Genomic DNA, 22,815 nt, shown 5'->3' on the forward strand with positions numbered 1-22,815 from the left:
ATTTTTTACATCTACATACATGAATAAAATTGGTCTGTAATTTTCCTTTCTTGTAAAATCTTTGGATTTTTTGTATCAAGTTATATCAGTTTTGTAGACTAGCTTGGGAATTGTTCTGTCTTTTAATTTTGTCTGGAAAAGTTTGTATGTAATTGAGATGCTCTTTTCCTTGAAAATTTGACAGCACTTACTTGTCTTTTTTTTGTGTGGTTATGCTGTGGTTTTTCATGCTTTTTTCTTTCTTTCTTTCTTTCTTTTTTACAATTTTAGCTTTGGAGGTTTCTATTACCATATCTTCATACACACTGATTCTTTCCTCAGCCATGTCCACTCTATTGATAATTCCATCAAAGGCATTCTTTATTTGTCCCAGTATTTTTGATTTCTATCATTTCCTTTTGATTGTTTCTTAGAGTTTCACCTCTGCTTAAATTACCCAACTATTTTTTGCCTATTCACTTTTTTCGTTAAATCCAGTACCATATTAGTCATTAATTTTCTCATCTGATAATTCCAGAATCTCCTGTAATATCTGAATTTGTGTCTAGAATGTCTGGTTCTGATGCTTATAGTCTCTTTAGACTGTTTGCTTTTTAGCACTCCTACTAATTTTTTGTTGAAATATTTATTTACAAATAAAGATTGTATATGTATACTACATATACAATCAGTAATTCTTAATATCATCACATAGTTGCATATTCATCATTTCTTAGTACATTTGCATCGATTTAGAAAAAGAAATAAAAAGACAACAGAAAAAGAAATAAAACGATAATAGAGAAAAAAAAGATTATACATACCATACCCCTTAAGGAACTGAGGTAAACAGGTCTTTAGTGTGAGATTGTATGTTTATCTAAATATTCTCTATTTATATAATTGGGTCTTTGTTTTTTAGCATGCCTATGCTCCTGGTCTGTAACTTTTACAAGTGCTTCTCAGCTTTTATCTTTCACCCCTTAGGTGAGGCAGGAAAGCTCAGGGGTAGAATAGTCCCTTTATCTCACACGGAAGGTGAGTGGGTGCTGGAGTTGGATGCTTTTCGTCCCCCATATCAGTTAGGCTCTGATAAAACCCACTTTCGTTAGGCTTTGGTAAAATAGTATCCCTTGAGTGTAGACTCTTATTAAAGGGAAGAAGAGTGCTCTGGGTGTATTTTAGAATGCCTCCTTTGCCCCTCTTGCTGCCAGGAACAAGAGGAGATTTTCATTCAACCTTAATAGGGAGAATGTGATGGGAGTAGGGAGCCCTCTAAGACTGGGCCTTCAGAAATTTTTATCTCTCAGGCTAGTCCACGCTCTGTCTACAGCAGTTACTCACAATTCAAGTTTTCCTGCCCTTTACTGGCTCAGGTTGCAGTTTCTGTCCCTGGTAGGCTGTGATGCTCTGTATATGCCCATCTTTACAATTTTCTGGGCAGTGGTTTGCCCTGTGACCTCAGTTTTCTTATGGACCTAAGAGTTTTTTGTTTTTCAGGTTTTTTTCTTATTGTGATTACAAGAGTAATGATTTTCAAGGTCTTTGACTAGAAATGGAAGGAACTCTCTATCTCTAATCTACATAGTGTGTTCCCTTTTTATTCATAATATTGTTTATGACTTTCTTGATCAAATTTGCCAGAGTTTGTCTGTTTTGGTAGCTTTTTTTAAAAACCTGACTTTTGTCTTGTCAATTCATTTTCTGTTTCATTAACTTCCTCTCCAGTTCAGTTTCTACAGAGAACAAAACTGAGCAAGAAGGGACATGTTTTTTTTTCACCTATTCTTCTGACCTTCTCTATTCAAATTGTCAACCAATTTCCAGTTTGTTTTTTTTAACTGTTTTTTATTAATTAAAAAAATTAACAGACAAAACATTAAGATATCATTCCATTCTACATATACAATCAGTAATTCTTAATATCATCACATAGTTGCACATTCATCATTTCTTAGTACATTTGCATCGATTTAGAAAAAGAAATAAAAAGACAACAGAAAAAGAAATAAAACGATAATAGAGAAAAAAAAGATTATACATACCATACCCCTTATCCCTCGCTTTCTTTTACCACTAGCATTTCAAATTGAATTTATTTTAACATTTGTTCCCCCTATTATTTATTTTTATTCCATATGTTCTACTCTTCTGTTGATATAGTAGCTAAAAGGAGCATCAGACACAAGGTTTTCACATTCACAGAGTCTCATTGTGAAAGCTGTATCATTGTTCAATCATCATCAAGAAACATGACTACTGGAATACAGCTCTACATTTTCAGGCAATTCCCTTCAGCCTCTCCGCTACATCTTGAACAACAAGGTGATATCTACTTAATGCGTAAGAATAACTTCCAGGATAACCTTTGACTCTGTTTGGAATCTCTCAGCCATTGACACTTAGTCTCATTTCACTCTTCCCCCTTTTGGTCGAGAAGGTTCTCTCAATCCCTTGATGTTAAGTCTCAGCTCATTCTAGGGTTTTTCTCAGTCCTTTGATGCTGAGTCTCAGCTTATTCCAGGATCTCTGTCCCACACCGCCAGGAAGGTCCACACCCCTGGAAGTCATGTCCCACGCAAAGAGAGGAAGGGTGGTGAGACTGCTCATCATGTTGGCTGGAGGGAAGCCACATCCGAGCAACAAAAGAGGCTCTCCTGGGCGACCCTTAGGCCTAAATTTTAAGTAGACTTGACCTATCCTCCGCGGGGCTAAGCTTCATATGAACAAACCCCAAGACTGGGGGCTCAGCCTACAGCCCTGGTTGTCCACACTGCTTGTGAGAAGATCAAGAATTCAATTTGGGAAAGTTGAATTTCTCCCCACTCTCACCATTCCCTGAAGGGGGCTTGCAAATACTTTTCCAGTCACTGATCAAATCATTCTGGGATTCATCGGGGCATCACTCTGGACAAACCAACAAAATCTCATGTGCTACCTGAGACAATTTCCAGTTTTTTGAGCTCCACACATTATACCTTCCTCAACAATACCTGGTGCTTTTAATTCCTGAGCCTTTTGTTTTTCTGAAAAGCATTTACCAGTTTCTCAAAGATATTTCCTTGTGCAGGCCCTTAGGTTATACCTTTCCTCCTATCTCTAATTCCTCCGTCCTCCGTCTAATATCAGTTTTCCAAAATTTGTTGAAATCTCTCATATCCTGATGCCTTTTCTCCTTTTCTTTTGTTCTTGTGTATTTATAGTTTGTGAAATCATTTATTCTCATTTTAGAGTGGTTTGCAAAATGTGAAGAGATAATTACACATGTAATCAATCCATCATTTTTAACCTAAGGCAAACAAATCATCCTTTCCAAAATAGGCCTTGACTGAACGTCTAGATGCTGTTCTTCTGGAAAAAGCAGAAACTGAGCAACAGTGTCTTGCTCTGAAGAAGGAAAATGTTAAAATGAAGCAAGAGGCTGAGGTAGGGAAACATTTGAATACATAATTTCTTCTTTAAATAACATAAGTAGCATAGTGATGAATTTTAGAACTATTAAGACCTTAAAAATCATCTAATCCAGTTTTAACATTTCTCTGAAAAGTCTCATATTAATTGATCAGGAGCGATTAAAGCCTTGTGATGTGGCGGGCCACAGTGGCTCAGCAAGCAGAATTCTCGCCTGCCATGCTGGAGACCCGGGTTTGATTCCTGGTGCCTGCCCATGTAAAAAATAAATAAATAAATAAAGCCTTGTGGTTTATACAACTTAAGTCGTTCATCACTTTTTAAAAGAAAATTAAATTCACTGTTTTCCTAGCTTTTAATTATTACTTTGTCTGACTAATAGATTTAGTAGTGCTATTCGTTGTCATACTTTCCGTAGGGAGAGGCTCATCAAAACTCTTGGAATTTCTGTCATATTTAACTTTGTGCATTCCTGCTCATTTTCTTTTCTCTCAGTTGATTTTTGCTAATATTTTTCCTAAAGGGAGTATTTTCTTTTGTCTTACATAAATTATGTTTGCTTATTTTTAATAGGATTCTGTAGCTAAGATGGAAGATCTACATAAGGAGTTTAAACAGTCACAGAAAGATTTCGTCAAAGAAATTGAAAATTTGGAAAATGAATTGATGTCAGTACATTCTAAACATAATGAAGATAAAGCTAGCTTGCAAAAGGAACTGGAAGAAGCAATGAAAAAACAATTAGAACTTTCAGAACAACTTAAATTTCAGAGTGGCTCTGAAGATACTATTAAAAAACTGCAAGAAGAGATTCAGAAAATTAGACCAGCCTTTGAAGAGCAAATTTTATACCTGCAAAAGCAGTTACAAGCTGCCACTGATGAAAAAAAGCAAGAAGTTCATAATCTCCAAAAAGTCATTGAGGCGAATTCTCAACATTACCAAAGAGAAATTAATAGTTTGCAAGAAGAGCTTCTGCAGTTGAAAACTACATACCAAGAAGAGGTGAATGAATTGATGTGCCAGATTGAAACCTCTGCTAAAAAACATGAAGCAGAAGTAAATAAGTTAAATCAGATAGAAGAGAACTTAGTAAATCAGTACGAGGCAAGTGAAAAGAACATTCAGGAGAAATATGAAGGTGAATTTGAAAATGAAAGGAAAGCCTCAAATGCAAGCAAAGAAAATCAAATGTGCGCTATGTTCTTAAGAGAAGATGCTTTTGTAGAACAAGTGGCAAATGATGAAGTCAGACGCTTAGAAGATACCTTAAAAGAACTGGAGTCGCAACATAGTATCTTAAAAGATGAAGTAACTTATATGAATAATCTTAAATTAAAACTTGAAATGGATGCCCAACATATCAAGGATGAGTTTTTTCATGAACGAGAAGACTTAGAGTTTAAAATTAATGAGCTATTATTAGCTAAGGAAGAACAAGCCTGTGTAATAGAAAAATTAAAATCTGAGCTAGAAGATTCAAATAAACAGTTTTACTATACTGTAGAACAACATAGCAAAGAAGTACAGAGTCTTAAAGAACATCATCAAAAAGAAATATCAGAACTAAATGAGGCCCTTTTGTCAGATTCAGAAAAAGAAAAATTAACATTAATGTTTGAAATACAGGGTCTTAAGGAACAATGTGAAAATCTGCAGCAGGAAAAGCAGGAAGCAGTCTTAAATTATGAGAGTTTACGAGAGATTATGGAAATTTTACAGACAGAACTGGGGGAATCCGCAGGAAAAATTAGTCAAGAGTTGGAATCAATGAAACAACAGCAAGCATCTGATGTACATGAACTGCAGCAGAAGCTCCGAGCTGCTTTTAATGAAAAAGATGCTCTTTTAGAAACTGTGAATCATCTCCAAGGAGAAAAGGAGAAATTATTATCTCAACAAGAATTAGTACCAGAACTTGAACATACCTTAAAGAACCTTCAAGAAAAAAATGAAGAATATTTAATTACTCTCAGTCAGAAAGATGCCATGCTACAAGAGTTAGAAGTGAAGATAAGCTCCCTTACAGAAGAAAAAGATGATTTTGTGAGTAAAATGAAAAACTCTCATGAAGAAATAGACAATCTCCATAAAAAATGTGAAAGGGAAGAAAGGTTGACTATAGAACTTAGAGAGAAGGTTGCGCAAACTACCCAGTATAACAGTGAATTAGAACAAAAGGTAAATGAATTAACAGGAGAACTAGAAGAATCTTTAAAAGAAAAGGATCAAAATGACCAGAAACTAGAAAACCTTATGGTTCAAATAAAAACTCTCTCTAAGGACCAGGAGGTGATGTCATCTGAAGTGAAGTCTCTTTATGAAGAAAATAATAGACTAAGTTCAGAAAAGAACCAGTTGAGTAGGGATTTGGAAACTTCCCTATGTGAAGGGAATTTTAGCCTTAAAGAACAGATTACTGAATTAGAAAAGAAACTTCAGATAACAGTTGAAGAGCGAGATAATTTAGGTAAAATGTTTGAAAATGAGCAGGTTCAGAAGTTATTTGTCAAAACTCAGTTGTATGGTTTTCTTGAGCAGATGGGGTCAAAGGTTTCAGAAGAAAATGAAGAAGATATCGTAAATGTCCTACAAGCCATAGGTGAATCCTTAACAAAAATGAACAAGGAAAAGCACAACTTAGTTTTTCAACATGACGAAAAGGTGTTAAAGTTAGAAAAAGAGATAAAGTGCATTCAAGAAGAGAATGTAGTTCAGTGTGAGGAACATAGGTCTTTACTAGGAGACTATGAGCGAGAGAAAAATCTCTTACGGAAAGAATTAGAAGAAATCCTGTCAGAAAAAGAGGCCCTGCAGTTAGATCTTCTAGAAATGAAAAATGCTAACGAAAAAGCAAGGCTTGAGAATCAGAATCTCTTAATTCAAATTGAAGAAATATCTCAGAAATTGTCATGTAGCAAAAATGAAATCCATTTTGAAAAAGAAAAATCTTCTATAGAGGAACATGAGAACCTAAGACCATTACTAGAACGGAAAGAATCTGAATTGCAAGGTGTGAGAGCAGAGTTGGCATTATTAAAGGTACTGATGGTTTAAATTTTATTTGCTATATCATCTATTTCTAGTATAATGATATTGAATTCTTAGTTCCAGTCATAGACTCTAGAAAATATTTATATAATTACCATTTTTACACTTTGAAGTCAGAAATAAATTTTTTACATTTGAGCTCATAGCATATTTCTGAAATGTGCATTTAGCATTTTCATGTTGTATATTCCATTTTTCTTTAATTTTTTTGGTTTTAGATCATTTTTAAATGATCTTGGCCTTGGATATTACCATTTTTAATAGAAATGCTATATGCATGATAAGATCAGTATTACATAGTCTGTCAAGTTAAAAAAAAGACTTTCCTGTTTTCATATGAATTCTCTGATACTGATTTTCTCAAGCTTAACCTAACGTTCATCATGAGGAATGGAAAGTGAGTTGTTGTTTTTTTCTATAAAATTTAGGATTCCTTAGAGAAGTCACCTTCTGTAAAAAATTATCAATCCTCTTCAGTTAAAGACCTGGAAGAGAAAATAGGTAACTATGGTTTTGTATATATTGACACAATTATAATTAATTGTACAGATTCTTCACTAAAATAGATTGGGAGATACAGTAGTTGACTAATTTGTTGTTAAAGGCAAAATAAGTAGTTAATGCCCCCATTTCCCTAATACCTCCATTCTTATCTGTCCCGTCTGCTGGCGTTTCTTTTCAAACTCTGACATTCTGTTGTTTAATTCAAACAAAGGGCTAGAGTGATTCCATTTATAAATGGTTTCATTATCGTTTTAGGATTTTTCATTCATAAAGGAAACCTTATTTTAATACCCAGTTATTCTTTTTGGCATTGGTAATACAAAGATGATTAACGTTCAAGCCATGTCCTGGAAGAACTTCCTGTCTAGGTGGGGCTGTATAAGAAAGCGTAATTAACTGCCCTTTTGAGTTAGGTAAAAACATTACGGAATAGGGTATGCTTGAGCTTGAAGAATGAGAAATTTGCCACAAGAAGAAAGGTATCCTAGCTAGACAAACATCAAGTGCTTTTTAAAAATGAACACGTGTGTGTGTGTGTGTCAATGTGCATATAAAAAAACCCAACTTCTACATATGTATCCACACCTATACTTACATAGATGTTAACATATATAATAACAAGGAATATGCTAGGAACTTCTGGAAGGGTAAGGGTTCAGTCATAAAAGCACTCATGTGGCTTTATCCTATCCATTTATTCCTCAGACTATAGAGGGTAGCTCTTTAAATACCATTTAAAGATGAGGAAGCTGAGACTTCAAAGTGTTAGGTATTATGCCCATGATAACTCAGCTTTACCCATTTAAGTTGGGGAAGGAGGCAAGCAAGTTAGAGTTAAGAATGATTCTCATTCTTCTTAAATATAAATGGTTGAAATTTGCTTCTGTATTCAAATAAGAAGAAAATGTGTGCTATAAAAGTTACAGAGTTCAAATTTTAGGGTGAGGCAGAACTGAGTTTTAATCCTGGCCACCCCTATTTGACCAACTCCCTATGGTGTTGATAATACCTACGTCATATGGCTTTTATGAAAGTTAAAACAAATGGAATATGAGGTACTTAAAAGTACTTCTTCAGGTACCTGGTACTTGATATAGTCAATAAATAATAGCTTAAAAGATGTCATATTTGAGGAGCTGCCATCAGGCGAAAATAGTTCTTAGAATAACACTCCCTGCAAGATAGATAGGTATGCCCATGATATTACTGAAGCACTCCACCCTCACCAGCACATCCTACTTTCTGTTTTTTTCATAATACCCATTCTAGTGGGTATGAAATGGTATCTCGGTATCTCATTGTGGCTTTGATTTGCTTTTCCCTGATTTTTTTTTTATGATATTGAGCATCATTTCATGTGATTATTGGCCATTTGTCTATCTTTAGGGAATGATCCCTTTGCCCTTTTTTGTAATGGACTGTTTAAATCCCTAATTTTTTTTGTTGTTGTTCATTTTTTTGCTACTTAGCATTTTTTTGTTATTTTAGTATTTCTAGTAGGGTCGGTCTAGTAGTCTTTCAGCTTTTGTTATCTAGAAATATCTTAATCTCTCCCTCTTACTGTTTTTTTCTTTAACTTTCTATTTTGAAATACTTTCAAGCTTAAAGGACAATGAAAAAACTAATACAAACACCATACAAGAGAGCTCCAACATAATTCTTGTACCACCAGATACCCAGATCCACCAGTTTTAATATTTTGCCACATCATCTTATCTGTTCATTAGTCTGTCTGTTTATTTGTCAGTCTGTTTCCTGAACATTTGAATGTAGGTTGAATACATCATGTCCCTTGAATACTTAACATGCCATGTACATTTCCTAAGAACAGAAATATTCACTCATGTAACCATGTTAAACGCAGTTATCAAGTTTAGGAACTTTAACATTGATATAAAGTTTACAGTCTATATTCCAATTTTTTCATATGTTCCCTAAATGTCATTTTCTCCTCCAATATTGAATTCTGTTCAAGATCATGTATAGCTTTTAATTGTCATTGTCTCTTTAGTTGTTCATTCTTAATACAGCATAAATCTTCCCATCTCAACCAGTTCTAAGCGTTTATTGGGATTACTTAAATTCACATTGTTGCATTACCCTCACCACCTTTTTTTTTTTTTAACTTTTTTATTGTATAATATAACCTATATACAAAGCAAAGAAAGAGAAAAGCAATAGTTTTCAAAGCACTCTTCAACAAGTAGTTATAGGACAGATCCCAGAGTTTGTCATGGGCTACCATACTATCCTCTCAGATTTTTCCTTCTAGCTGCTCCAGAATATAGGAGACTAGAAGGCATAAATATTTTTTTATCATCACAATCGACTTCTGTTTTCTTTTTTTGTAAAAAAATAACATATAAATGAAAAAGCAATAAATTTCAAATAAGCAGCACCACTTAGTTATAGAACATATTTGAGAGTTTGCCATGGGTTACAATTCCAGGGATACTTTCACCCCTGGATGTCATGTCCCACATAGGGTAGTACCCTCACCACTTTTGACTACTAGAACTTTCTCATCTCCCCAAACAGAAACCCTGCTTTCATTATGAATTAACTCCCTGTTTCCCTTGCTCCCACCTCTGGCAACCTACACTCTTATTTTATATTCTGTCCTGTAAGCTTATATATTCTCCAGTATTCTCTCTGTCGTTACCATGGGGCTTAAATTTAACATCCTTAATCTATAACACCCTCATTTATTTAGATACCAACTTAACTTCAGAGTTATATGCAAATATGTTCTTATATCCCTCCATCCTCCCACCTTTATGTAATATTTGTCACAATGACATGTTTATACATTGAGTCCATAAGTCACTGTTTTTTTTTTCAATTTGTTTTATGGTTTGCCTTTTAGATCCTGTAGAAAGTAAAAAGAGGAGTTTTAACTAAAAAATACTATATATTTATATTTACCCATGCTTTTACCTTTACCAGAGACCCTTACGTCTTCACGTGGCTTTGATGCATTATCTATATTCCTTTTCTTTTAATCTTCAGAACTCACTTTAGCATTTCTTGTAGGGCTTTGTCTAGTGGTGACAAAATCCCTCAGCTTTTGTTTGTCTAGGCATGTCCTAATCTCCCAATTTTTCTGGATATAGATTCCTAGGTTGGTAGTTTTTTGCTTTTAGTACTTTAAATATGTCATCCCACTCCCTTTGCCTCCATGGTTTCCTGTGAAAAATTGGTACATAGTCTTATTGAGGCTCCCTTGGATGTGATATGCTACTTCTCTCTTAAAGCTTTCAGAATCTCTCAATCTTTGCCATCATTAGTTTGATTATCATATTTCTTGATGTTTGTTTCTTCGAGTTTATCCTGTTTGGATTTCATTGAGCTTCTCAAGTATGTATACACAAATTAAATTTGGGAAGTTTTCAGCCATTCTATCTTAAAATATCCTTTCTACCCCTTTATCTCTTCTACTTTTGGGACCCTGTTCATTGGGACCCTGTTCATATTTATCCATTCTTTTTTTCTTTCTATTTCTCAGACAGAGTAATTTCAGTTATCTTCAGATTCACTGATTCTTTCCTTTACCAGCTCCAATTTGCTATTGAACCCCTGTAGAGAATTTTTAAGTTCTGTTGCCCTGGTTTTAAGCTCTGTTTGATTCCTTTTTATGATTTCTATCTCTTTATTGACATTCTCTTTGTGTTCACCTATTGTTTTCCTGATGTTCTTTATTTCTTTGGCCATGTTTTCCTTTGGGAACATTTTTAAAAATCTTTTACATGTTCAAGCTTTGGTATTCCTCATTTAATGGTTTCTAATTCTTTATCCTCCTCCTTTATCATGGACTTTCATTGCTTATTTCTTCATGTGTTTTGTAACCTTTTGTTTGAAACCTGAACCTTTTGATATTTTAACATGTAAGCTCTTAAAATTTAAACTCTGAGGTGTCCGTTCCTTAAGTTGTATCCAGGTATTGTTATGACAGAGCTTTTCTTGAATGCCAGAGGTTACCAAAGGGGGGAAAACAGGGAAAAAAAACATCTTTCAGTCTTTGTCAGTTGGCCTGTGTGAGTACTCTCAAGACTTCAGAGCCTTGTTATCCTGACTTTAAGGTTAGACAGTGGACCTACGCAAAAGCATAGGGTTCTCTCCAGTCTTTTCTATGCATACATCTTGCCCTGGGCGTGTGCTTCGGGTCCTAGGAATTCTGCTGTTTACATGGAATGTTCTATTTTTCTCAGGAAGTATTGTTTCCTTGCAATCTTGGGTACCACACTATAGGTCCCATAACCAGTAAACCTTTGCCCCAGGTAACTGATTTGACTGTTTTCCTTCAGTGTTTTGTGGAAAAAGTCTGTGAGCTGCATTCTACATGCCGAATAAGCTTATAGCGAGAATCCTGGTATATCCTTCAGGCTACCATCAGACAAATAGGCACAGACATATGTGTTCCCATGTGCATATGAGGATTCTCTCCTTCTTCTGAAACCTAGGGCCAGGGACCAAGACTGGAATGAAGATTGGGATGAGACCACTCAGGGCACTATGAGAGTCTGCCATTTTTAAGTTGCCCTTTTTCTGAATTAGTTGTTTATACTGTTACTGTAAACCTGTTTTCTGCAACTTGGAGGAACTGGTTCTTCCAGCTCAAGTATGTTGCACATAGCTTCATTGGGAGCACAGAGACAAGTCCCTGAATAGACAGTGGTAGAAATTCAGATTGTAATCTGAATTGAACAAAGATATCATCAGGGGAACTAGAAACTCTGGATTTAAAATAGAGGAGATAGCTAAAGATGTTAAGGATAGGTGAAATATCATATAGGTTTAGTCATAAACGTAAGAGTCACCAGCCAGGAGGAGGAGTGTGCTAGAAAGCATAAATATTTAAGTAAATTTGATGATCTCTCCTCTACTTGATCATGATTTGCAAATTAACCACCTAAAATCTGCACTCCTGCATTTCCAGGAACTTTTACAACAGTAGAGGATTCCTAGACACTTACGAAATGGCTAAAAAAAAAGTGGGCTGTTTTGGCAGAGTAAAGAAAATGGAAATTTTTTTACACTGTGTTTGTCTTACATAATCAGTAAGGTCTCAATTTTAAATATATATTAAAGTTTTTGCTACTTATTTTATTGTTTTAAATTTCAACTTGCAATTTTGTGTTCCAGAATAAAAATCAATTTCTAGGGCTAAAGTAAATAAATACCTTAAATATTTTCCCTTTCTTCCTTTTAAATTACATGTAATGTTTTCATTTGCTGTTTTTAGAGAATCTGGAAAAAGAATCCAAAGAGAAAGAAGAGAAAATAAATAAGATAAAAGTAGTTGCTATGAAGGCAAAGAAAGAACTTGATTCTAGCAGAAAAGAGGTAAAATATCTTCTAAATGAAGGATTTAGGAAACTTGTATTTTACAAAATCAGGAGTTTTTTCTCTGTGAAGAACTCTTAACTTTAAGTTTCTATTTAAAATAGGCCCAGACTCTAAGGGAAGAACTCGAGTCTGTTCGATCAGAGAAGGATCTTTTGTCTACTTCCATGAGAGATCTTATTCATGGAGCAGAAACATATAAGGTAAAAATAGTTGTTTTAATTATTAATAAGTTGCATTCATAATGTCTAAGTTAAGAAATTTAGTGGAAATGTAAATTTGTTGTCTGTAAAACAATCACCTATATTTTCAATGATTTTTTTTTTTTTTGGATGTGTGTGTGCAGTATATATCCTTCAGGTACCAAGATTTTAAGTGGCTGAGCTTTAAATACTGTCCTTAAACTATTGTTTTTAAAAGAAAAATTCTATTTTCTTTTAAAAAGGGTACTTCCTAATAATATAAGTAACAAAAAGGGTTGTCATTATTACTGTTACTATTTAATATTGTTTTGACCTAGTGAATAGACTTGAACCTTAATTAAGAGGTATAACAGATCCTTACTTAAGGCAGTACAGGTACTAAAATCGGAATGATACAGAGATTAGCACGGCCCTTGTACAAAGATGACATGCAGATCCATAAAGCATTCCACATTTTAAAAAGAGGTCTAACAGGAGGGTAGAAGCATTGTTATTTGGAGGCGATGTGCTTGTGTATGCTATCTGAATAGGTAACATGAGAATCCACAGTGAATGTATTAGAAATAAAAATAAAGACAGTGCAGCAAAATCACTCAGTGCAAGATAAATATCCTTACCTTTTATTCATTCATTTATTCAGCAAGAATTTACACAACTTTGCTGTGTTCTGAGTATTAGCAAGGTAGTGGTCAACCAAATAGACTAAGTTCCTGTCTCTTAGTACTTAAATTCCAGTGGAAATAACAGGTAAACAAAAATATATATTCAAATCGTGGCATGTATAGGTATATGCTGTGTAAAAAGTTAAAGGTGAGTAAGGAGAGCGAGCAGTGGTCAAGTGGGATTTGGTGGTATGGTGACTTAGAATTATATGAAGCCCTGAAAAACATGTTCTTAATTTTAATCTGTTCCAATGTGAGTAAACCGATTGTTTTTGTTTTATTTTGTTTTTTCCTTTTAAGAGATTTTCTTTTTTTTTAAACTTTTTTATTGTATAGTATAACATATAAAAAGAAATAAAAAAGCTATTGTTTTCGAAGCACTTTTCAACAAATAGTTACAGGACACATCCCAGAGTATGTCATGGGCTACCATGCAGTCCTCTCAGATTTTTCCTTCTAACTGCTCCGGAATATAGGAGGCTAGAAAGCATGAATGTTTTTTTATCATCACAGTCGACTTTTTTCCCTTCTTTTTTTGTGAAAAATAACATATAAACGAAAAAGCAATAAATTTCAAAACACAGCACCACAATTTCAGAACATATTTCAGAGTTTGGCATGGGTTACAATTCCACAATTTTAGATTTTTATTCCTAGCTGCTCTAAGATACTGGAGACTAAAAGAGATGTCAGTTTAATGATTCAGCAATCCTAGTCATTTGTAAAATCCTTTCTTCTCTACATAACTCCCCCATCACCTTTGATCTTTCTGTCTTTCTCTTTAGGGGTGTTTGGGCTACGGCCATTCTAACTTTTTGATGTTGGAAAGGTCTGTCAATAATATAGGGTAGGGAGCTGGAAGTAGCTGATGTTCTGGAGAGACTGGGCCCTCTAGGTTTCATGACTTATCTTGACCTGGGACCCCTCTGGAGGTTGTAGGTTTCTGGAAACTTACCCTAGTGCATGGAACCCTTGTGGAATCTTATATATTGCTCTAGGTGTTCTTTAGGATTGGCTGGAATATTCCTGGTTGGGTTTTGGCAGGTTATGATAGGTAGCAATGTCTAACCGAAGCTTGCGTAAGAACAACCTCCTGAGTACTCTCGACTCTTTTTGAACTCTCTGCCACTGATACTTGATTTGTTACACTTCTTTTCCCCTCTTTTGGTCAGGATGAAATTGTTGATCCCACACTGCCAGGGCTGGATTCATCCCTAACAGTCATCTCCCACATTGCCAGGGAGACTTTCACCCCTGGATATCGCATCCCACATAGTGGGGAGGGCAATGATTTCACTTGCAGAGTTGGGCTTAGAGAGTGAGGCCACATCTAAGCAACAATAAAGGTCCTCCAGAAGTAACTCTTAGGCATACCTATAGGTAGTTTAAGCTTTTCCACTACCTACGTAAGTTTCACAAGAGTAAACCTCAGGATTGAGGGAAACATTTGGGTTTCCTTGAATTTTGACACGATATTAGGAGATTTCCTGATGGTGAGGTTGTAAACCCATTCTTAATAGAACCTTCTGATGAGGTTACTTTAGTTAAGGTCTGGCTCAACTGAATCAGTATGGGTCTTAATCCTATTTCTGAGCCCTTTAAAAAAGGCCACTCAGTGAGAAGCCACAGGAAACAGTCAGAAGCTGGAAGTCAGCAGAACATGGAGGAGAAAGAAGACGACACTGCCGTGTGCATTCCCATGCAGCAGAAAAGCCAAGGAACCCCATAGTTTGCCAGCTAGCTGAAAGATACCAACCCTGCAAGGATGCAAGCCTTCTCGCCTCTGAAACAGTGTGCCAGTAAATTCCTGTTGTTAAGCTAATCTGTTGTATGGTATTTATTTTAGCAGCCAGGAAACTAAAACAGTTTGTGGAACCAAAAAGTGGGGTGCTGCAATGATAAATATCAAAAAATGTGGAAATGGCTTTGGAATTAGTAATGGGTAGAGGCTGGAACAACTGTGAGGCATTGATAGAAAAAATATAGATTGCTCTTAAGAGATTGTTTATAGAAATACAGATGTTTAAGGTGCTACCAGTGGAGTTTTTGAAGGAAATGATTAACGTGTTATTGGAAACTGGAAGAAAGGTGATCCTTGTAAAGTGGCAGAGAACTTGGTGAAATTGTGTTCTCATGTTGGAATGGAAGGCAGAACTTGAAAGCAATGAACTTGAGTATCTGAGGGGATTTCCAAACCAAGTATAGATGGTGCAGCCTAGTTTCTTCTTGCAGCTCATAGTAAAATGTGAGAGGAAACACTAAGAACTGAACTCCTTAGCAAAGGAATCAGCATTTGCTGATTTTTCTTTTTTAATTGAGAAATCTTCACACACATACAGCCCAAACATAGTATACAATCAGTGGCTCACAGTATCATCGCATAGTTGTGTATTCATCGCCATGATCAACTACTTCCTGATTTTTGAAAAGTTTCATCCTGTCAGGTAGTATGCTCTGAGACTAAGGCCAGAAGCACCTCATCGGGGACCCCAGTGAGCCTTCAGGAAATGAGTTCCCAGAGGATAGGGCACCATGTGAGAGTTTAACTGAACAAACCTTTGCTAAAGAAGGTGAGGCCGAACATGTCCAGTCAACCATTTCAGTGGGAGTCAGGATTGAAAATGCTGTTGTCCAGTATGAATCTGTGGAAAGTTCTGTTGTCTGGTGGTTTGGATCCACTTGAATCGCAAATGAAACTGAAAAGTTTTTTCTAAATTCATATGAACAGAACCACTGCCATCATTGACTGAAGGGACAAAATTGAAGGAAGAATTACTTCAGGGGCAGACCGTGAAAGCAAAGGTCTGGATTGAATGGATTTCTTTGGGCCAAAAGAGCAGGCCCACATACGTGTGTGGAAAGGGTGGGTCCACCCCTGGGCTTGGTGGGGGACAGGCCTTGTTCCCTGTTGTTCAGGGAGAATGCCACACCCAGGGTTTAGAGATGGTGGGGCCCATGCTCCAATATTTAGGGAGCTCATGCCACTGCACGAGCTTGACTGCTCCATCAGCCCAGTAGACAAAGTATCAAACTACAGATGGCTCTTAAACCTTGAGATCTGATGAAGTTTGCCCTGCTGAGTTTCAGACTTGTTTGGGACCTGTGACCCCTTGTTTTCATTCCAGTTTCTTCCTTCTGAAATGGGATCAGGTTTCACAGGTCCATCAGACAGAGGAGTTTCACCTAGGATGGACCGTACCCATGACTAATTTTGTGGAGACTTTGAACTTAGCATTGTTCTAAAATGCTTTTAGGCTTTGGAGATGTTGTGATGGAATGAATCCATTTTGTATGTGGGAAGAACATGTTTTTGGGGGGTCCAGATAGTGGACTGAGGTGGCTTGTACCCAGTAAAAAAACTTGTTCTTAATTTTAATCTTTCCCTGTGGGTGTGAATTCATTGTAAGTAGGACATTTTGATGAGGTTCCTTCAGTTAAGGTGTGGCCCAACTAAATCAGAATGGATTTTAATCCTGTAACTGGAGGCCTCACAAAGACTACACAGAAAGAAGCCGGGAGTAGCAGCCAAAAGCTGGAAGTAAAGGGAACCTGGAAGAAAAAGGAGATAACGCCGCCACATACATTGTCACGGAATGGAAAAGCCAAGGAACCCCAAGGATTGCCAGCTAGCCTGAAGACATTGACACTAGAGGAAAGCAAGCCTTGTAGCCTCTGAAACCATGAGCCAATAAATTCCTGTTGTTAAGCCAACCAACCATTGTATGGTATTTGTTTTAGCAGCTTAGTAACTGAAACAGATGGAAAGAATAAAATCCCAAAGGAGCTAAAAAAAAGAATTTTAAGAAAAGGCTTAATGAGTAGTTTGGGCACTTAATGAAGCAAACTGTAAAACTTCTTTAGGATGACTGAATATTATTTGAAATATCAGTTCTTAGACCGGTTTACAAGTTCTAAAATAGTTTCATTAAAAATTCTAGGCTTTTATTTTTGGTGGGAAGATCTTAATAATTATCCTAAATTTCAAATGGAAAATAAGCTAGCAAGAATGAATATTTCAAAAATGAAGAAAAGCGATGTCTTTCTATACCAGAAACTAAAACTTACTGTGGAGTTATAATAAGTAAGCATCAGACAGATTTATGTAACAAAGTGATAGAGATTTCTGTATAACAGAAACAGATTCTTATATGCCAAACTCTCTTCCTAGCACTTTACATTTTTAACGCATTTAATTTTGAAAACAGACCCATAAGGTAAGTATGCTCTTAGTGTCCCCAGCTTACAAGTGAGAAATCCGAGACAAAAGGAGGTTTAGGAACTCTTTCAAAGTCACAGAGTCAAAATTTGGATTTGGTCAGTCTGGTTCCAGATTTGTTCTCTTAGAACCATGCTATTTCGACCCAGTAAGAATGCTTTTTTATTTTGGTATGCTGTATGGTGGGAGTCACATTTCATTCTTTTTCCATGTGAGTATCCCCTTATTGCTGCACCATTTTGCTGAATTTTAGGTTGTTTGGTTTTTCATTTGTTTGTTTGAAAAGTGCATGGGCCGGGAATTAAATTCAGGTCTCCTGCATGGCAGGCAAGAATTCTACCGCTGAATTACCCTTGCACCCCCTTGACCCACTAAGAATTTTAAACAAATAAACCAATAAAGGAGAAATTAGAAAACTATTTGGGAAAACTCTAGTTAGATTCTTACTTCACACCATACATCAAAATATATTCTGGATTGATTAAAGAGTGTTGTCAAAATGGAGGCATTTTTTAAAAACTTGGAATAAAGTTCTTGATCCTTTAACTGAGTTCTGGATAAAAAGCAATTTACAAAATTTAGAAAAATCACAAAAGGTTTCTAGATTGAGCTGTATAAAATATAAAATATGTATGAAAATATCACAAAAGATTAATATCCTTACTATATAAAGAGGGCTTATAAGTCCATTTCTATTTTAAAACCACTTATTCAATTGAATAAGTAGTTATTCAATACTTATATAAAAATCATTATGTAACTATATGCTTAGTTTTCTATGAGCCAGTTATAGCAGGAGTTTTCTAAGTTTTAAAAAATACCCTATAATTGAATTTAGTAACTTCCTCCTGAGGTAGACCATATATACCCATTTATTTGTTTAGAAAATATTTTTCTTGATTATAAAATTTTCTCAACCTTTGGGCAAGCTGGAGATTCCATTAAAAAAAAACAGGATTTAAGGTGTGTTTAGGAGAATTGGGTTCTTTGAAAAACAGCTATGTAACTAAACTCAATTAGGTTTCTCAGGGAGCATCATTATTAAGATCCTGAGTACTTTTGTAGGTCACTTCTGAATTTGGCTAGACATTTTCTTTTTTTCAATGTCCGTATTGCTTATGATGATAGTTTTTATTTTTTAATATTTTGAAAGATCTGTACTTGCAAGAGTCCTTAAAAGTTGCTTGTAAGCTTCAGCACATTCTACAAGGAAAGCTGACCATTCATTGTATTCATGCATTCAGTTTGGTTCCAAGGCTCTCTTTAGGAGTAACACTGGATTAAAGTCAGAATTTCCTGTAGGAAGCCATTATGTATTAGAGTCAGCCTCAGTATATCAGTTCAGTTTTTGCACCTGAGTTGATTGTTGACAACTACTGGACCATAATGAGTAAAAATAAATAGAGTTAGAAAGACTCTAAGAGAATAAGGGAGCTCTGATAGAGTTACAGGAGCTCACTCATACAAAACGAGCACAGTGTCTTCTCTATGTGGAAAAGAAAAAACATTAATGATTTCCCAGCCTGGTATTCATATTGCTGAAAGTAACAGAATCCTCAGGCTAATAAACAAACAAAAGAGAACCAATTAATAAACCAGGTTCTAGATTTCCAGTTCCTGTCTTCTGCCACTCAAATAGAGTCACTAAAATGATAGATCATAAAATTGAAACTCAGATCTAATGCTGAGCCAACAAGGTGGGCAAATAATTGACCACGTGTAAATTAGTAACAAAATCAGATTTGACCCAGAATTGTATTTCACGTGCAGGAGCCTAAAAGCTCAGTTACCACATGTGAAACTTCAGAGGAGCCACGGGAAAGTTAGCCAAGAACTAAAGGGATTCAGGTCCATATGAGGTCCACTTCCAGGCGCCACAGTTCTGTTGGCTGTGATGGTAGGAAGCAGGTTAGGTGTGACTTGTAGAAAAAACTGTCAAAGAGAACTTAGGAATACTTCATTGGTTATTTTGCACACACATTAATTTTTGTGAGTAATAGTTGATGATTGTCCAGGAACAAAGGCAAAACGGTATTTATAAGAGAGAGGAGAGAGAGCCAAAACTATAGGCAGTCTGGAAACAATCTCATTTACACATTTTTGGGGATACACTGATGAGCTCATATGTAGAAAAACGCTCAGCCTGGGCAATTCTGTTCTTGAATAGGCCAACTAATAATATATATATTTAAAAAAAAGTCAATTGTCTTTGGACTCTCCATAAAACATTGAAAGTTTAGCTGCAGGTGTGAGAGACTGTTTTTATGTAATATCTTCCATTGTCCCTTTAGCACTTACCTGCATCTTATTTAATAAGGCCAAGCCTACAACATTTTCCTCATCACAGTTCTTTAGGTGGAGTTTAGTTACAGGTCCAATTAAACTTTTTATCTAATCTCTTAAGGTTCTGTTTAAATTTCAGAAGTTCATTTTTGTTGATGAAAATATTTAACCTTGAAATTATATTGTGATGTGGACATTTAGAATTCTCTTCCCCTTTAGTAGATCCTCACCCTTATAGTGAGTTGTAATCTAAATTATGCTAATTTTTTATCTAATGTCATGTCGGTATTCTATCAGATGTTGAATTTGGGTAAATAATTTAAACAGTCAGGATGAGGCGGGCCACAGTGGCTCAACAGGCAGAGTTCTCGCCTGCCATGCCAGAGACCCGGATTCAATTCCCAGTGCCTGCCCATGCAAAAGATAGTAATAAAAAAACAAATAAACTTCCAGGATGTACTCATGTATCTTATATCAAGGTGACTTGATGCATTCTGATCCATTGAATGCATAATAATACCCTAAAGCTAAAATGTCCTGTTGTCTTTTTGAAGAATCTTTTATTAGAATATGATAAGCAGTCAGAGCAGCTGGATATGGAAAAAGAACGTGCCAGTAATTTTGAGCATCAAGTGGAAGACCTCACAAGACAACTAAGAAATACAACTTTTCAGGTAATTTTACATTGAATAAATGCAAATATGAAAATTAATATGTGGCAAAAGAGAATTTTTTTTTTTTTAGTTTTTTAAAAAAATTTTTTATTAATTTTTAAAAAAAATTACAGGAAAGAAACACAAACATTCTTAACATGTGATCATTCCATTCTATATATATAATCAGTATTTCACAATATCATCACATAGTTGCATATTCATCATCATGATCATTTCTTAGAACATTTGCATCAATTCAGAAAAAGAAATAAAAAGACAACAGAAAAATAAAACGAAAACAGAAAAAAAAAACATACACACCATACCCCTTACTCCTCCCTTTCATTGATCACTAGCATTTCAAACTAAATTTATTTTAACATTTGTTCCCCCTATTATTTATTTTTATTCCATATGTTCTACTCATCTGTTGACAAGGTAGATAAAAAGAGCATAAGACACAAGGTTTTCACAATCACACAGTCACACTGAAAGCTACACCATTATACAATCATCATCAAGAAACATGGCTACTGGAACACAGCTCTACATTTTCAGGCAGTTCCCTCCAGCCTCTCCATTTCCTCTTGGATAATAAGGTGATATCTACTTAATGCGTAAGAATAACCTCCAGGATAACCTCTCAACTCTGTTTGGAATCTCTCAGCCATTAACACTTTGTCTCATTTCACTCTTCCAACCCTTTTGGTCGAGAGGATTTTCTCAGTCCCTTGATGCTGCATCTCAGCTCATTCTCGGATATCTGTCCCACATTGCCAGGAAGGTCCACACCCCTGGGAGTCGTGTCCCACATAGACAGGGAAAGGGTGGTGAGTTTGCTTGTTGTGTTGGCTGGAGAGAGAGGCCATATCTGAGCAACAAAAGAGGTTCTCCTGGGGATGACTCTTAGGCTTAATTTTAAGTAGGCTTGACCTATCCTTTGTGGGGTTAAGTTTCATATGAACAAACCCCAAGACTGGGAGCTCAGCCTATAGCTTTGGTTGTCCACACTGCTTGTGAGAATATCAGGAATTCAACTTGGGGAAGTTGAGTTTTCCCCTGTTCTCACCATTCCCCGAAGGGGACTTTGCAAATACTTTTCCACTCACTGATCAAATCACTCTGGGGTTCATCAGGACATCACCTGGACAAACCAACAAAATGTCATGTCCTATACAAAGTTCCATGTACTTAAGGTGTTCAATCAACTATCTACATAAGTTATATTAGAAGATGCACTAGTCAAAGTATAGATTTGTACCAAATAAACATTTTTTGCTTTAGTCTCACACATTAGTTGAAATTTTAAAATATTAAGTACCATCTATTTTCAGCACACTGCAGTAATGACATTCTTTTGTTCTTCCTCATGCAAAAACATTTTTTAAATTTGTACATTTAGTCACTATCATTATACACTCTAGGCATTCCTAGATTACACCATCTCAATCTTTATCATCTATCTTTCTTTGTGATTTCATTTATGCCCCAGCCCTCCTCCCTCTATCATTCTCACATTCGGCTTCATTCAATGTTTTAACATAATTGTATTACAGTTGGGTAGTATTGTGCTGTCCATTTCTGAGTTTTTACATTCAGTCCTGTTGCACAATCTGTATCCCTTCAGCTCCAATTACCCAATATCTTCCCCTATTTCTATCTCCTGATGGTCTTTGTTACCAACGAAATTCTCCAAGTTTACTCACTAATGTCAGTTCGTATCGGTGAAACCATGCAGTATTTGTCCTTTTGTTTCTGGCTCATCTCAATCAGCATAATGTCCTTAAGGTCCATCCATGTTGTTACATACTTCATAACTGTGTTTGGTCTTACAGCTGCACAGTATTCCATCGTATGTATATACCATAGTTTGTTTAGCCACCCGTCTGTTGATGGACATTTTGGCTGTTTCCATCTCTTAGTAATTGTAAATAAAAGACAAAATTTTACCACCACCACCCCCCACTGATGGGAGAGAAATATAACAAAACATCTAATAACCATCCTGTCTTATTTCTTACGCTAATGTCAGTCTCCCCTTTTTTTTTTCTTTTCCGTTTTTGCCTTTTTCTCTGCCAGTGCTCCTAATCTCTTGTAAGATTTGCCTTGCTGATAATGATATCAGCATTATGATAACTTTTTAAATTCATTCTTGATTTTACATTGACATTTTGTGGAGCTAATTTTAAAATCTTCACTTTTCACGCTGTGCCAGTATTTTCATTCTTTGTCTCCTGTATGTATTTTCTGCATTTTTACAGTAATGAATCATTTGTTATTCTAGTGCGAAAAATTGAATTCTGATAATGAAGATCTTCTGGCACGAATTGAGACCCTGCAGTCTAATGCCAAGTTGTTAGAAGCACAAATTTTAGAAGTTCACAAAGCCAAAGCAATGGTAGACAAAGAATTGGAAGCTGAAAAAGTTCAGAAAGAGCAGAAAATAAAGGTAAAACCTGTTCTGTGAAGTGGATTCTATTTTGTGTTGTTTTTATCGAAATAATATA

At 35.6% G+C, this 22,815-nt stretch overlaps 1 protein-coding gene and 1 pseudogene across 1 annotated transcript in view; both read left to right on the top strand.

The window, feature by feature from the left end:
- Positions 1 to 22,815, top strand: part of GCC2 (GRIP and coiled-coil domain containing 2) — a 70,359-nt gene that overhangs the window by 17,718 nt on the left and 29,826 nt on the right. The window contains exons 5-11 of the mRNA XM_077134938.1: positions 3,301 to 3,405; positions 3,964 to 6,432; positions 6,870 to 6,942; positions 12,188 to 12,288; positions 12,393 to 12,491; positions 20,207 to 20,326; positions 22,593 to 22,757. Coding sequence (XP_076991053.1) covers positions 3,301 to 3,405; positions 3,964 to 6,432; positions 6,870 to 6,942; positions 12,188 to 12,288; positions 12,393 to 12,491; positions 20,207 to 20,326; positions 22,593 to 22,757 — 3,132 coding nt within the window. The remainder of the gene's footprint in view (positions 1 to 3,300; positions 3,406 to 3,963; positions 6,433 to 6,869; positions 6,943 to 12,187; positions 12,289 to 12,392; positions 12,492 to 20,206; positions 20,327 to 22,592; positions 22,758 to 22,815) is intronic.
- LOC143661801 (U6 spliceosomal RNA) lies at positions 12,849 to 12,949 on the top strand (annotated as a pseudogene).

The sequence above is a fragment of the Tamandua tetradactyla genome, chromosome 17 (assembly GCF_023851605.1).
Source record: "Tamandua tetradactyla isolate mTamTet1 chromosome 17, mTamTet1.pri, whole genome shotgun sequence".
NCBI lineage: Eukaryota > Metazoa > Chordata > Mammalia > Pilosa > Myrmecophagidae > Tamandua > Tamandua tetradactyla.